We start from the raw sequence: 17,604 nt of genomic DNA on the forward strand, positions 1-17,604 counted from the left end.
ATACTTTCTGTAAGAAGTGCAAAGTTACTGTCATCCTTAAATGTGTTAAAAAGAATCTTGTACAATAAAATGATTTTGTGTATTTTGAGCTTCAGTATAAACAAAAATAAAGCATTTACTTTGTCCCCCCAAAATGTATGACTGCTCAGATTTAAGGTGTTTTGTTCCTCCCTTTTCCAATGTAATGATTTATAGCCACCTATTATTAATAAACATTTACGAACAACAATGGATTTTACACCATAACCAGTAGAAACACTTAAGGGAGACCTCTACAGGCCAATATATTTTTAAAAGATGCTTGAGAATAAACATTATTAATATTCTAACCTTTATATTTCCCATTAAACAAAGCTGTGACTATTAAATATTTAAAAATTGAATAAGCATTCATAAATAAGTTTGAGATGATGACATAAAGGGACCAATACAGTCATAAAGTTATAGGTTACAACACTGAGAAAGCTTACAGGCCTTATCTTGGAAATTTCTTATTCCTTATCGAATACCCAAAGTATGATGTGTGTTGTACAGAACAGTTTGACTCTGTTGGTCAGTGAGAAGACACATAAAGTGAGCTTAAGCTAGTCATTATTAAACTAGTAGGAGCTGAGTACATTTGGGCAATATTTCCTCAAGTATAAGTTGACATTTCTAAGATTTTTTTATGGTAATAGGCTTTTCAGCTTAGCTTTACCCTAATTAACTCAGATTCTTGAAGTTTTATTGTCTTTTATTCCACTAATTAACATTAACTTTTAGGCCACCAGAGCACTGGTTAGCCTACCAGAACAGCTTAACTTTCAGCCAAATAACTCACTTGCAAGTCCTGGCCTAATTATTTTAAGCATGATTGGGTGTATAACATTTACATATTGTTTAGGTAAGGACAAGAAAAAAGGCAGTAATATATCAGAAAAAAATTTGCAACCAGCATACACAAAGAAATCCTAAAACTGAATAATAAAAACATAAACGATTTAAACACACTTCAAAAAGGAATATATCCAACTGGTAAATAAGTACATGAAAAAGTGCTCAACATAATCAAGGAAATGCAAATTAAAACCACACTGAGATACCACTTACTATACACGCGCTAGAATGGCTAAAATCAAAAAGACTGACACCACCAAATGTTGACGAGGACGAAAAACAACTGGAACTCTTGCATATCGCTGGTGATAGTGTAAAATGGTACAATCACTTTGGAAAAATGTCCTGCAGTTCCTTACAAAACTACACATACACCTAAACTATGACCCAGCAATTCCATTTCAAGAGGAATGAAACTAAATGCTCACAAAAAGACTTCTACAAAAATGTTCACAGCAGCTTTATTCATATCTAAAAACTGGAAATGGCCCAGGTGTCCATCAACAGAATGGATAAATGATCACACATCCATACAATGAAACGTTGCTTAGTAATAAAAAGGAACTATTGACACACACATGGATGAATCCCAAAAACCTTATGCTGAAAGAAGCCTTACACAAAGGAGCACATATTCTGACTCATTTATATACAGTTTGAAAAACAGAAACTAATCTATGGTGGAGGAAAAAATCAGAACAGTGGCTAATTGATTAGGAACGGGGATCAGAAGTAAGGACTGAATGGGAAGGAGCATGAGGGAATTTTCTGAGGTGATGAAAATGTTATCTTGATAAGGACTTGGGTTTCACAGATGTATTATTTGTCAAAATTCATTGCATCAAACAATTAAGACTTGTGCATTTCATTGCATGTAAACTTTACCTCAAAAGAGAAAAAAAGAACCTTTAACAAATACTGAACTCTAGTTAACAATATGCATGCTGAAATGTTTAGAGGTGAAGTATACTTAAGTCTGCAATTTTCTTTGTAATGCATCAAAAAATAAGGACTTATAGATGGCTATGTGAAAAGGCAAGTATAGTAAAACGTTAACTGTAGAATCTAGGTGGTGGATATATGGATGTTCATTGCACAATTATTTCAACTTTTCTGTATGTTTAAAATTTTTCTTAATAAAATGTTGGAAAAAATAAGCAGTGAGTAAAGGTAAAGAACTAGGTTAACTAAAGCCAAACCTATACCATGCTTCAAAACAACTTGGAGGAAGAAAATTTATTGGGTAGTTGAAGCTATTTCAGCAGAGCTAAAGGAATGAAAGAATATGAAAACAAAGTTCAAATGCTGAAGCAAGCAAAACAACTGAATATAAAATGGTGTTTGTTTTTCTGTAGGGCTATACATGTGGTAGCAGTTTTCTTTTATTGTGCTAAGAACACTCACCATGAGATCTACCCTCTTAACAGATTTTTAAGTGTACAGTATAGTATTGTTATCTACAGGCACAATGTTGTGTAGCGGATCTCCAGAACTTGAATTCATCTTGCATAACTGAAATTTATCAAGATAAAAATTATCACTTTAATCTAGCTAATATACCAGCAAAGAAATAAAACATTAGTTTAAGTCTAGAACTTTAGTACCCTAGTACTAGGGTAAAATTTTTTTCTACAATTCTGCAAATGATTTGAAAAACTTGTATTATATAGTTTGGAAAAAGCCATAAGGTCTGCAAGAAAAGATTTGCTAGTTGATTAGGTGAAGGGACCGACCACCCATATAACACCAACTAATCAAGGCTATTAATAATGTCTGGCTAAAATAGATCTTGGCATTTATATTCACTGACTAGTCTGAATTCATAAGAATTGATTCAGTTTAACCTCCATATTGTCGAATACCCCCTCCCCCCTTTGTTTAGTCAGTGGCAAGAGCCACCTACCAAGTAAAAAAAAAACAACAGCAGCAAATAGCTGTTCAATGGTAAAGGATTTCCTGGTTTCCAAGCTCCCCTCTGGAAGCCAGAAGGAGAAAAGAGAATTCAAAAGTGGTGATTATTAGGGAAACAGTGAAGCAGTAGAACTTGAAGGGGTTCATTCACCTCAATTAGTTTCAACCACAAATAAATGTCATGGTGTAATAAAATTTAGTTTTACACGTAGCTAGTGAACATTCTTGAGAATCACAAAATTTTAAGAATCAGTTGTCTACACTATAGGCTTCCTCCAACCCCCAGACATCTTAACAAGGTACCTATGGACCTTATGTGACAGCTTATCTAAAATCTTATGTTTCTTTTCAGGATGCAAGGCAAAATTTTTAAAAACCTGAACTCTTAACTTTAGCAACAAACAGTTACTCTCCAGATGACCAGTTACCAAGGCAGTTTTTCTTTATTATGAAAAATTTCAAACACAAAAGTAGAGGGAATAGCATAACAAACCCCAAGCTTCAACAAATAAACCCTGCCTCCTCAATTATTTTGAGGTGATACCCACATTTATCACTCTAAAGCAGTTTTAGTTGCACAGTAGGTAGTTCCCTAAACTCAGGTCCATCCCTTCCTGAAGCTATATCTCCCCACACACAGGCCCCCCACACATCCCTGGAACTGCCTTTGAGAATTGAGGCAGGAGGGAAGACAAGTGTTATCTAACAAGTTGCTCCTGAAACTTAACATTCTAGGTAAGATGGGGGGAAACAAGATGTTGTCTTTTGCTATAATAGTCCCCCTGAATTCTTAGTTTTTATTATAAATGGAAATATAGATGGCTTCAAAAAGCTTTCATGTACACTGGACTAAATTTGTCCCAGATTTAGAAAAGTCTAGATTAAGTTCATGCACACCCCCCCCCACCGCCAAAGGACTCTTTTATTATTCGTGGAGATTTATGTCTGAAATAAGTACTAAATATCTGTTCACATAAAAAATGTTTATCCTTTTATTTCCAAAGCTAATTAAAAGGTTATGCCTTTATTATAGGCTCCAAGGAAATGAAAGATATTTTAAATTCACAAGTCTTGAATCTCAACAGTAAAAGACAATATTTTCATCTGCTCTTACTCAAGGCAGAAAACAACAATTAGTTTTGAGACTAAATATCCACAGCATAAAAATGCATTCTAATTGTTTTTACTCACTATGGAAATGATACAGCTTTCTACCTTTGGTACAACCAGATTTATCCCAGGAAGGGGGTAGAAGTAAAGGGTCCAAAACAAACCACAGTGCTTTTATATCTCCTTTCCCAACAATTTTAAATGGATGCAATTTGGTTATAAGAGCAAAGATGGATGTCTTTTGTAACATCAAGGGCAACCAAAAAGGTAATACATACAAAGAAATCTACCACTATCTTTATACTATAGATTGATTAAACATGCTAAGTCTTAGGGCTTTTTTATTACCAGAAAAACCACTTTTCTTTTTATCCATAAGCTGCCTTCAAAAACCACTGCAGACTTTTGCAGCTGTACAGGTCACCTTGACTCTCCCAAACCACACAAAAGGGTCAAGGAGAAATAATACTCCTTATTTCTCCTAGAAGATACGTAAAATAGTGGACTGTACTTGCATGATTTAAACAGACCATAAATACTGCTGATTTCAAACACTGGTGACAGTAACAATTAGGTTGATCTCTGGTTTTTAAGTTAAGAACAAGCATCTCGGGCCAGCCTAGTGGCGCTGTGGTTAAGTGTGCACGTTCCGCTTCAGCGGCCTGGGGTTCGACGGTTTGGATCCTGGGTGCAGTCATGGCACCGCTTGGCACGCCATGCAGTGGTAGGTGTCCCACATATAAAGTAGAGGAAGATGGGCATAGATGTTAGCTCAGGGCCAGTCTTCCTCAGCAAAATGAGGAGGATTGGAGGCAGTTCGCTCAGGGCTAATCTTCCTCAAAAAAAAAAAAAGAAAAGGAACAAGCGTCTCATTAAATTAGTAATGGAATTCAAGGCAAGGCAGTAACCTACAAGTTTAAAATAAAAACAAATCAACTGGAAGCCTAAGGCAAACAGGCTTGTCTCAAAACCACACAATTTCCAGACTCTCACTCTTGAGATAGACTACAACCTTCTAAAACACTCCTTAGAAACTAATTAGTGAACCACTGACAGTTGAAGATACAGGACAATCACTTGCTGTGAGTTATGTATATTTCAGAAACGTCAGCACATTTGAAAAATGTTGAAGAGAGGTTGCTCCACGTTTTAAACTTGACTAAATCTTTATTTAAAATATAAAACAATTTGTAGGCTGCACAAAATTGAGAACCCAGAAGGTTAGCAGAGAAGAAGCTAAAACATTAATCCATAGTTAGGTTGTTATAAAGATCAGTGCACTGTTGTCCATCTTTCTTTACTAAAGTTGTCAGATGCCAACTTGTAGAGCAAGGACTTCTTAAGATCAAGGATGCAAAAACAAAACACAACCCATTCCATGTCTATTATGAAGAAGAAGCCTGAACTAGTACAATGACTGATTTGGAACTCATTAATGTCAATCATCTTGAGAATAGTACACTGAAGACAGAACATATCTTCTTTGCAATGGATTCCACTCCAGTTCTTTCAACTGTTCAAACACCTCAAGCCCAGAGGTCTCAAATGGTTCTTTTTCCCTGGGGTGTAGCTGAAGGTGGGAAAGGACAGACTGATTCATAAGCACAAATAATCTTTAAAGAAGGCAATATAAATAGGTTTTGAGGCAACCAAAGAACACTTGTAAAATAGCTGTTTGTCAGGTGAGATACAGCAAAGCATTCATGATGAATTACCCCTCAGAGGAGAACTGATGAATACAGAAGATCTTGTGGTCTTTGGGTAGATGAAAGGGAGAAGGCAGAAAGGCTGATGAAATACATCTCACAGAAAGTCAGAGACAAGGCAGGCCTGGAGAGATACAAGCTAAGTCTAAAAACAAAAACTACAAGGTACGACAACTATTAGAAGCATAGGAAAATGAGAAAGTAAGTCTAGATTAAAGTTCCATAAGGTAGTTAACAGATTTTTTTAAGAAACAGAAATACAACCTAAAAAGATACATTCTCAAAGGAAAAGAACTAGATATGGTAGTATGCATTGCACCATCTTGAAATTACATAACATTTCAACTGGCCCTGCCAGTTCACGCTGTAAATTCACATTCTCTTGCAACCAAAATACAAGGGGAAAAAAACACACTGGAACATTGAATGTCTGGTACTCTTTGCTGCAATGAAGAAAGCAAAAAAGAAAATCCCACTCATTTTAGCAATTTTAAATGATAATTTTTATTTACTGCTAACTGTGCAAAGGACACCAATTCAATACTGTGCAGTAAAACATTTACATAAATCCAATATTAAACAATACCACATGGGATAAATCTAAAGCAGAGCACCATGTGCCTTCGAAACTGATTAACATCATAGAACGCAACTCAGTTCACACAATTCTTAAGAAACCTGAAGAGCTCTCTCATTTAATATTAGGTTAGTTACCCAGAAGCAAATACTCTTGGTTTGTCTTATTTTCTAGAAAAAAGTGGAAGTTATTCCAGTTTTGCATGGTTTAATATGATGTGTGACATCTGAACCAAGGAAGTACTTTGTTTGATTTATTCCTTTTATCAATTGGTACTATCAGCTAATAAAAAGTTGACAAGCTGGCTGACAAGAAAACAACTGAATACAATGAAGTATGCTCAATATGGAGCTAGTTGTACATTCATCTCAATTTCCTTACTCACAACCCAAAGTAATATTCCTTTATTTTAAAGAACTATTTTAAATCAAAAGATAAAATAATCTTAAAGACAGATATAATAGTAACCACCCTAACCACCTAAATCACTTAACCACTAACATAAAATACTTTTTAAAAACCAAAACAGCAAGAAAAATGGCAGTGCAAGGATACTTCATACTGCTGAATCTTACATATTCTGAGGTACGTAATGAGAAGCTGAGGGTGGTGAAGCAACATAGCCAACCGGCCCAGGATTCATAGCACCATGAATTTGAGAACCACCACCATATGCTGCACCAACTGGATGCCAGGGGGTAACATAGGGATAATCTTGCACAACAGGAAGGCAAGAATCAAAACCCAGCAAAGGTGGCTGCCCATAGGGATCTGATATCACTGGATAATAGACCGCTCCATGAGGGACAGATGCAGAATCAGCATTTGGAAAAGTACCTGAAACAAAGAATGCATATAGTACAAGTTACAGAGATTCACTAAAACACCAACATAAATGGATGTTCTTACATGTAAAAATGAAATCTAGTGCTAAGACTGATCACAGCAATTATAGCAGGAGCACTTTAGATGTGAACAATAGTGACCCAATCAGGCTACTAAAAGATTATATGGAAATTTCCTAATTAAAAAAATATAAATATATATCTGTGTGCGTATAATGTGTCCAATGTATTCTACCTAGAGATAGCTATCTTTATGGGGTGATTTAGGTACCAACAGACTAAACGCATAAAGAAACATTTTCTAGAGTCCTGCTAAGTGAATTAAGTTCTTATAAAAGTTGGTCAAAATTAAGTTATCCAATAGTTTTCCAGTATAACACATACCATCCAAATAACCATTTTGTATCACTTTAGCAATTAAAAACCCAGGTTTCTATACAGTCTGATCTATACTTGAAGGTATAGGTCTGAAGAGCATCCTAAAAGACTGAACATTTAAGTGTCATCTCTTGAATGTCATTAAGATCCTAGCATGATTTTAATTTTACAGAAATTTTTGCTATCATGAATCAGTTTCAGTGGAAAGAGATGTTGTTCTGACACTGCTATAGCGATCACGACCATCAAGCAGCAGTGCTGGAATAGGCAACAGATTTGATTAGATTAGTCCACATAGTTTCTCCTACCTCTTGCTGATTCTTTCCAAGAAGGGCAGTCCAAAGATCCTAATCTAAATCCTTAAAAACGTATCCCCATGTATATTAAATTGTAAACTCATAGAGCAACCATCCTTATGGTCTAGCACAGTGTTCTCAAACTTTTTAGTCTCAGGACCCCTTTACTCTCAAAAATGAGGACCCCAAATAGCTTTTGTTACTGTGGGCTATAACTATCAATATTTATCATATTAGGAATCAAACTGAGAAAGTTATTTATTAACTCATGTAAAAATAAGCCCATTATGTTAACACAGATAAAATTTTTATGAAAAATGGGTTTTCCAAAACAAAAAAAAATGGTCAGACAAGTGGCATAGTTTTTACACTTGTGTAATCTCTAATGTATGGCTTAACAGAAGACAGCTTGATTCTCATGCCTGCTTCTATATTTAATCTTTTATGACATGTTGTTTTGGTTGAAGTATCTGAAGAAAATGTGGTCTCATACAGACATGTAGTTGGAAAAGTTTTTTTTTTATCCAAAGAAAATTTATTGAAAATTTTCAAACGCTAAAAAAGCTCCATTTGTAGATGGCAGTTTATATCCATTCTTAAATTTTCTTCCTATCCATAGTACCCAATAGCCCTAGTCCTGGAAATCCCCTCTTTTATTATACTGGAAAATACCAAAGATGTGAGGGCATAGAAGTATGTGCTTACTAAGGAAGCTTTCTTTTTTAAGAGCCTCTGAAGCTCCTCCCTAGGAGAGATTAAAGTCAGTGCTTTCCCACTTCCCAAGTCTACCTCCACACATCAAACAAATGAAAATCCTTCCAAAACTCATCTCCCTTCATGCTCACACTCAAATATGCTGTTTTATGTGGGTCGACCAAAGTCTTTTTCTGATTTTCCTCCCCATCTGTTCTTTGAATAAACATGCATCCTAAAGAGAAGGAAGACTTAAAGGATCAAATTTGGTTCCTGTATTTGGAAATGTTTTCAAAAGACCACACCGCAACTTGACTATTCGGTCAAATTAGGTTCCGTTTGCCTCTAATAGAGCTTAATTACCTCCCACAAGCTCCTCAGACTCTTTCACTTCTTAGTCTGCACAATTTAGCTATTATGATGGCCGAAAAAGTTTTTTAAAGAAATTAAGTGTGTGAGCCAGTGGAACAGCTGCCATGGGCTATGTCTCCACCAGACCAAGACCACCAGTGTTTTTAGGTGACCAAATTGGCTCTACTCAGTGTCCGGAATTCTAGAAACGAAATAGCCAGAGACATAGCCCATTGGCTTTTTTTTTTAAATTAAGGTTATGAAAGTTAACATCCTTGTGAAATTACAGTTGTACATCATTATTAGGCATGTTGTAGGTACACCACTTCACCCCTAGTGCCCTCCCCCCACCCCCCTTTCCCCTGGCAACCACCGATCAGTTCTCTTTGTCCATATGTTAACTACCACCTATGAGTGGAGTCATACAGAGCTCGTCTTTCTCTGTCTGGCTTATTTCACTCAACATAATACCCTCAAGGTCTATCCATGTTGTTGTGAATGGGACGACTTTGTGCGTTTTTTATGGCTGAGTAGTATTCCATTGTATATATATACCACATCTTTACCCAATCATCAGTTGCTGGGCACTTAGGTTGGTTCCATGACTTGGCTATTGTGAATAATGCTGCGATGAACATAGGGGTGCATGGAACTTTTGGAATTGCTGATTTCAGGTTCTCAGGATAGACACCCAGTAGTGGGATGGCTGGGTCATAAGGTATTTCTATTCTTAACTTTTTGAGGAATCTCCATACTGTTTTCCATAGTGGCTGCATCAGTTTGCATTCCCACCAACAGTGTATGAGGGTTCCCTTTTCTCCACAGCCTCTCCAACATTTGTCACTCTTGGTTTTGGCTAACATCTGTTGCCAATCTTTTTTTTTTTCCTTCCTCTTGTCCCCAAAGCTCCCCAGTACATAGTTGTATATTCTGGTCGTAGATCCCTCTGGTTGTGCTATGTGGGACACCACCTCAGCATGGCCTGATGAGCAGTGCCATGTCCACGCCCAGGATCTGAACTGGCGAAACCTTGGGCCACCGAAGTGGAATGCGGGAAATTAACTACTCGGCCATGGGGCCGGCCCTGAGAGATGTCTTTTAATAACCAGCTTTTTCAGATAATTGTAGATATTCTTTGATCCTACACTAAAATTAGGTAAGTTGTGGTTTCTTAAAGTTCAGCGGCAATGTGGGCTTTTCATACTTATCATTAAAATGCATTGTCCTATCTTGCACTTTGGGTAGATTTATCACAAAATCATGCACAGGTAACATCATGCGTTGGTAATTAAGAAAATATTATTTCACTGAATTATACGGATCTCCCAAATGTTGCCACACTTCACTATACAATGTGAAAAACCTCACATATTAACAGCCCCATCTATTTCATTAGAAGAGTAAAGTATTGGGAAGCTGTCAAGTTCATGGTGGCAGATACAAGTTTTCCAAAATTCTAATTTTTATTTGAAAGCTAAATTTTTATCTTTGACAACAAATACTATCAGTTGTTTTTCTTGAAGTGACAGGCTCATGTTGTTCATTTGAGAAAATGTCTGCCAGATCCCCAAGTCTGAATAACCATAGTTGGTCTATCATTCTTTCAAGTAAAAATAGTGTTCCAAGAAAAAAGTCAGCTAGATGAGCTTGAAACTCAACTGCACAAGTCCTTTTCTTTAAGTTCATCATACCTCAATCTGTAGAGTGCTTTATGAATACTTCTCATTTTGTCACACAGAATATTAAGCACAATTATTAAAAGATAAAGATTTAGTAAAAATAAAAACATCTTTGATGAAACAAAAAATAGAACTGGCGTTTTTGCATCACAAGTATGTGGCAGTGAGGAACACACTAATTACTAGCACAATTTGGTGCCCCTGCCTTGATTTGTGCTTAGGTGCCAGCAGTCTCACCCATTACTGATTTCTGCACCCTCAATGCAAATATAAAACAAAGGGACAAATAAAATCCATGTATTTTGATGAGTACTTTTGGCCTCATGGATCCCTTGAAAGGATCTCAGGGACCCCTAGGGGTCCATGTATCATGCTTTGAAAAATGCTGGTCTAGTATATGGACCTAATGAAATATCTGAAGGCTATTATTAAATTATACACAATACAATCCAGCTGTCTTTCTTGCAGGCAAACTCGTTACATACTTACCATTTGCTGATGCTTCCGCCTGTGTGCCATCTTGCCTCCCAACCTCACCGTACAACTGAGGAATGGTTTGATCTACCAGAGGAGGTGGCTCAGTATAGACTGGATAATTTTCCACATGAAACTGTTGTTGCTGCTGCTGCATGTGCGGCAGATAGACCATGGAGTGCCAGTAGTTGTGGTGATAGCACTTGGGTAAGAAAGGGAAAAAATAAACACTTTATTGTTTCCTTTTCTTAAAGTGGTACAGTTCCTCACTAAAAAAAAGAAAGGCCATGATTTTCAGGAGAGATAGTAATGACTTTTTTGACCTAAAAGATACGACATTTACAAAGTTTTTAATCTACCACAACTTTAAGATCGTTTGCAGTACCTATCTCTCATATTGAGACCTAGGAATTCTTTTAGGAAAGCTCCTAAGGAAATCAGAAATATACACAATGACCTGTATACAAAGATGTCTTTTATAATACTGTTTTTAAAAGCAAAAAACATTGAACAACCTAAATATTCAACAATAGAGAAATGGATGAATGAATTAATGATCTATCCATGATGGAATACTGTATACAGGCAATAAAAAATCATGCTGTCAAATATTTAGAGAAAAAATGTTCGTATTGTTAAAAGTTTACAAAATTACATAGCATAGTCCATATTTTGTAAAATGAGTAAACTAGCAAACAAGCTGCAAGGAAATATATCATAGCATACATTGGTTATACAGGTGATTTCAGTTTTCTCTATACTTTAGTATTTTCCAGAAGTACTATAATAAATGCAGTTACTTTTAATATGAAAAAGTACTAAAATATCTATTCTGCATTTCCTTGTATTCCCGTGATGTAAAATGGAGGAGAGTATTTAAAAATGCCTCAGCCTTGTGGGATGGATTGCAACATTTCCACATGGGACTATAATTAAGTGACATAACTAAAGGGGCAAGCAGTTTATTTTTTCATTCTTGAAACTGCATTTAGGAAATACAGTCTCCAAGAACAAAAACCCAGTCCACTACTCTTAATTTATAAATGTGTGCCAGTTGGGAAAATGGTTTTCTGGAAATGATATGTCAAAGGTTTTAAGGAAATCAGTGTCTGAAAATATGAACTAATCTAAGCATTATCCAGGATACTATCTAGTTTACTATAATCTGCCAAATCTTAAGATGCATAATTCCTTTTCAGGAAATACGCCATCTTGTTATATCAGAATTCAAGTGTATTTCAGGGGGGAAAATGATCGCTGAAAGAATAAAACAAAAGAGCTCTAACCTGAAATCAGAGACACTTTTCAGTGATATTAAGATATTTGTCAGTACTCTCCTACAACTCAGGGGAGTGGTGAAAATCAGTGTTTGGCAAATATCTAGGAAAACATGAGTGCTTTAAAAATAATACAGCTCTTTAAATGTCTTTGAGAATTAGTCCGATTACTTTTCACATAAAATGTAGAAATAGCTATAAAAATGTTTTAAGCAAGCAGGATAAACAGTCCATTTATCATTTTGAGACAGAAAAGCAGAGTTAAGGGTTGGCATATGATGTTAAATAGGGAGACCAATATACACTAAAGTTGTGCTTAGATCCCTACTCACCACAATTTAACAATTATTTTATAATAAGAGAATATGAAGCACTTGAAGGCTAAAGTAGAAAACTGATCTATATCATCTTCAGAGACATAAAGACAGAAATAAAACTTTTAGGTCCCTCACAGTGTTCCTGGCTTTTAAAGTTCAAGAGTTTGATTATCAAAACAGCTTAGATTTTTAACATAGTATCAAAGCAATTTTAACATGATTCTTACCTGCAATCCCAGATTGAAATAGTACTGCAAAACTTTTGTATCTAAAATTAAAAATGTTTAATTTAGTGACTAGATGACGTAAGCAACTAGAACTATCACTTAAACAGCTTTTCTCTTTGAGTATTAAGGTAGATAGAAATGTAGTCTTCCCACATCACCATCACTCTCAATTCTATCTTATAGTAAATGACCATTTACCTACCACTATAGGTAAGATCACTTTCTGGTCCAAGATTCAATCAGCAAATACATATTTTATTTCTATTCTTAATATTAGGTAGATGTCACAGGAATGCCACTATGCTAATATTTAGAAAGAATCCAGTAAAGGCATTTTCTTGCTTGTCTCAAGACTAAAATTTTATTTTAAATCAAATATACTCCATAAGCAAATATATTGGTCCTCAGTTAATGGAGCTACTACATAGTATGAACTAATGCTCTACTAATGCCAAGATTAGTGATGCCTCTTGAGATAACTAGCACTGTAGGAAACAATTCATCTTGTTTTCATTTAACATGACTAACGTACCACCACTAGAACTCCAAAATGAGGAGGCAACGAGCAAGGTAACTCAAAATAAGTTATAGTCTAAGGTGATGATATTTGCCCAGACACAGAGCTCAATTAAAATATTTCAAAAATGAACAAAAACTAGATGTATGGGGGAAGAGGGAATAGTCTTAGCATTCCAATTATATCTCTAAATGTATTTTTACTTATTGACCTGGAATCCATGTATATTCTTACAAATAATATAACTTGAGTTCCACAAACAAATGAACTCTCAGAAAACCCTTCTTTATTTCTTAAGTTGGAGCCTCTTAATACATACAAATATATTTAGTGTCACTTTAAAAGAATCAGATTATATCTTGAACATTATGTGGGAGTATAGTATAAAGCCTAATGCTCAAGCTAAAGAATATGAAAAGATAATAGAAGGAAGTAAATTCACAAATGGTAGGGGGATTCCACTCCTTGATATATACATATATCCACACAAAACTTGTATACAAATATCTGTAGCAGTATTATTCACAATAGCAAAAAAATGGAAACAATCCAAATGTCCATCAACTAATAGATCCTAAAATGTGGTATTGCCACAAAATGGAATATTATTTGGCCATAAAAAAGAACGAAGTACTGATACATGCTACAACATAGATGAACCCTGAAAACATTCTGCTGAGTAAAAGAAGCCAGATGCAAAAGACTCCATACTGTATGCTTTCATTTATACAAAATGTCCAAATAGGCAAGTCCATAGAGACAGAAAGTAGACAAGTGGTTGCCAGGGGGAATAAGGAGTGACTACTAATGGGTACAGGGTTTCTTTGTGGGGTGATAAAAATGTTCTAGAATTAGACAGTGGTGATGGTCACGTATATTTGTGAATATACTAAAAACAAATGAATCGTACATTTTAAATGGTTGACTTGTATGGTATGTGAATTATATCTCAAGCTGTTAAAAAAAGTTGCACAGATAAGGACTATAAGAACTCAAAAACATCACTTTAAAATGCAATGGGGAGGTATGATGAAAACGATTGGATCTGAATAGGAAGTTAGATGGAAGAGTGGATGGGGAGAGAATTTGAGTAAAATCACCACCTCATCAAAGGCTTAGAAGTAGAAACCCAGGTGCACGGAATTCTTGTAAAAGTAGAAAGAGATAAGGTACAACTTTGCAAAAATGACCAGCAGTTTCTTATAAAAACTAATAAACATGGGGCCGGCCTGGTGGTGTAGTGGCTAAGTTTGTGTGCTCCGCTTTGGCAGCCTGGGGTTCAGAGGTTTGGATCCTGGGCGCAGACCTACACACCGCTCATCAAGCCACGCTGTGGCGGCATCCCACATGCAAAATGGAGAAAGATTGGCACAGATGTTAGCACAGTGACACTCTTCCTCAAACAAAAAGAGGAAGATTGGCAACAGATGTTAGCTCAGGGCCAATCTTCCTTATATACACACACACACACACAAAAAACAAAAAAATCAAACTAACTAAACACACCTATCTATGACCCATCAATTCCACTTTAGGAATTTCGCAAGGGAAATGAAAACATATGTTCACAAAGACTTTTATGAGAATGTTTATAGCAGCTTTATTCATAACAGCCCCAAAATAGAAATAGCCCAAATGTCCATCAAGGGACAAACTGTAAAATATTCATACAATGAAATACTACTCGGCAATAAAAGTAAACAGACTACTGATATACACAGCCATCATGGAAGAATCGCAAAAACATTATGCTGACCTTAAGAAGACTTCCAGAAAGAGTACATACTGTTTGATTACATTTCTATGACATTCTAAAGCAGGTGAAACTGCAGCAGAAAAAACCAGAACAGTGGTTGCCTTTGGGGAGGGAAGTTAAGATGGGGGTGGGGAAAGACTGGTAATGGGCACAAGGAAACTTTGTGGGACAATGGTAATATTTTATAGCTTGATGGGGATTTGGTTTACACCAAATACAACAGGTGCATATACTCATTTGTTAAAAGTCAACAAGGGTACATTTAAGATTTGTGGATTTCATTATATGTCATCTTTACATCAAAAGAAAAAATAAATACCAAACTCTAGTGAATGGTATGTATGTGGAAGTTTTCATGGGGGAGTATGTTGATGTCTACAATTTACTTTGAAAAGCATCAAAAATAAGACAGATTAATTGATGGACAGAGAGTTGGATGGAGGGAAGGATGGACAGACATGTGAAAAAGCAAGTACAGTTAAATGTTAATGATAGACTCTAGGTGGTGGATATATGAATATGCATTTTAAAATTCAACTTTCAAGTATGTTTGAATATTTTCATAATAAAATGTTGGAAAATGCATAATGAGCATTATGTGGTAACTGAGTAGATCTCAGGCAGGGGTAAGTAAGCGAGGGGAGAGAAGTAAAGGGATCAGGGTTTAGATACCAAGTAAATTAGGTAGAAATATCACTGTTAACAAAATAGGAAACCAAGGAGAAGAGTCAATGTTTTGCATGGCCTAGAGAGAAGGAAGAAGGGAAATAAAGAGGAGAAATTTCATTATAGACAGATTGAGTTTGAAATGAAAGTAAGAAAGCCATGTGAAAACGTCTAGCAGGTAACTAGAGATAAGTACCTGAAACTTCAGAGGCCAGGGCTAGAGAGATTTAGGAATCATCTATATAAGGGTAATAATGAAGTTTTAAGGTAGAGAAAAAGAAGAGAGTGGAGTTAAAGATGATCTTGGTGACTACCTTAGGGGATGAAAAAAAAAATAAAGCAGCAACTACGAAATCAAGAGAACGTTACAGCAAAGAAAGTACAAATAAGCTACAACTTTCAACTACAATTCTCTTTTCAGAAACACTGCCAAACTGAAGGGTGACAAAGAACTTCCAATGGAAAGCTATTCCTTAGTTTAATTAAGGAAACAAGAACACAGGCTGAAATCCAGGGCAGATCAGACCCCCAATTCCTCCCCACCCCCCCAAAAAAGTCTCCACCTCTCCAAATTCAGTTGGAATCCTAAATATCAAAGATTGTAATGATTTCATACTTCTGTGGCAGGAATTTAAGAAAAGAAACGGGAGAAAATTTTGATACTGACTCTTGCTTTTCAAGAAAAACAGTTGAGAGAGCAAAGAAATCCGGTTGAGAATCTTCTTCAGGGCAGACATGTAGCTACCAAAAGAAAGCAGCAAGAGCCAGCTCATGATTATGTAGAAGATATTCTCAGATTTCAGTTGCTCCTTTCCTTAGTCACTTACCTAGTGTTATGTTCTTAAGCCAATTTCCATTTGGTCCCCCATCCTACACCCATAGGTCAACCAAAGAGAGACATACTCTAAATTTTTTTTTAAAAATCTCAGACCTAAATAACCCTCACCCAAGTTTCAAAATCTACTCACCTTGAGGCAGATCACTGCCACTTGGATCACAGGAATAAGGTGGAGGTGGTGGCAGTAAATTTGAAGCCTCTCCCATCTCGAGAGGAGGAGGAGGAGGAGGAGGGGGAGGAGGGGGAGGAGGGGGAGGAGGGGGAGGGGGAGGAGGTGGTGGAGGTGGAGGTGGTGGTGGCAGAGAGGCAGCAGCAGCAGGAATAATAGCAGAGAGGTATGGATAAGATGGTGAAGCAATCACTAAAAAAGAAACAAAACAAATAGCAATGCACAATTAACATCTCATAAGCAGTAGCTCATTTTCTACTTCTTCTGTGTCCCTAATATGTTCAAACAACTCTAATCCTTATGATTCGACTTCAAAACAAAAACTTGGAAGGTGAATGGCTCACATGTGCTTAGACATGCCAGCTGAAAACGAGGAGTTCATTACAGGTTATTTCAGTTAAGGAAATTATTTGAAACTAAAAGAGAAAAAAGTAGAAGCTGAAGAGCCTTGACTATCAAGACTGAACATCAGCTAATAGGTACATAAATAAAATACTATTAAAGCAAAAGTTTTACTTTGTATTAAGCTAAGGATGTTTTCAGCCATTTGCCACTTAGCCAAATCACAAGAGGCAGAAGCTAATAAGAGACTAAATCACACAGATTACAGATTTAAGTAATCTTTGAAGGCTTCTACTTGATGGCATTGGAGGAATATAGGGAATTCTAAATCACGACAGTTCCACTTCTAAGGATGTATAGAATCTAAAACAGGCTAGATGATATATCTTATCCCTTTTAACTTCCTATACCTGTTACGACAGTTTAAAAACAATACTCATTTAGGAGTTTCATCACAGTTGTTGACACAAGAAATTCAAATACAATTATGTTTAAATATTAATACATTCTTCTACGATGAAGGAAACAATGCAGTTCCAACTCAGTAAAAATAAATATCTCCAAATACATATATATATATATATAGTATGCCAGATAAA

The 17,604-nt window shown here is 36.0% G+C and overlaps 1 protein-coding gene across 4 annotated transcripts in view; it reads right to left on the reverse strand.

The window, feature by feature from the left end:
- Nucleotides 1-4,884: 4,884 nt before the first annotated feature.
- The window catches only part of ALG13 (ALG13 UDP-N-acetylglucosaminyltransferase subunit), a 58,903-nt gene continuing 46,183 nt past the window's right edge, over nt 4,885-17,604 (reverse strand). For all 4 annotated transcript variants that reach the window (XM_046673005.1, XM_046673006.1, XM_046673004.1 and 1 more), the window contains exons 21-24: nt 16,625-16,855; nt 12,718-12,758; nt 10,912-11,098; nt 4,885-7,017 (exon numbers count right to left, since the gene is read on the reverse strand). In XM_046673005.1, the coding sequence (XP_046528961.1) occupies nt 6,752-7,017; nt 10,912-11,098; nt 12,718-12,758; nt 16,625-16,855 (725 nt within the window). In that variant the 3' untranslated portion in view covers nt 4,885-6,751. The remainder of the gene's footprint in view (nt 7,018-10,911; nt 11,099-12,717; nt 12,759-16,624; nt 16,856-17,604) is intronic.

Source organism: Equus quagga, chromosome 10, assembly GCF_021613505.1.
Source record: "Equus quagga isolate Etosha38 chromosome 10, UCLA_HA_Equagga_1.0, whole genome shotgun sequence".
Lineage (NCBI taxonomy): Eukaryota > Metazoa > Chordata > Mammalia > Perissodactyla > Equidae > Equus > Equus quagga.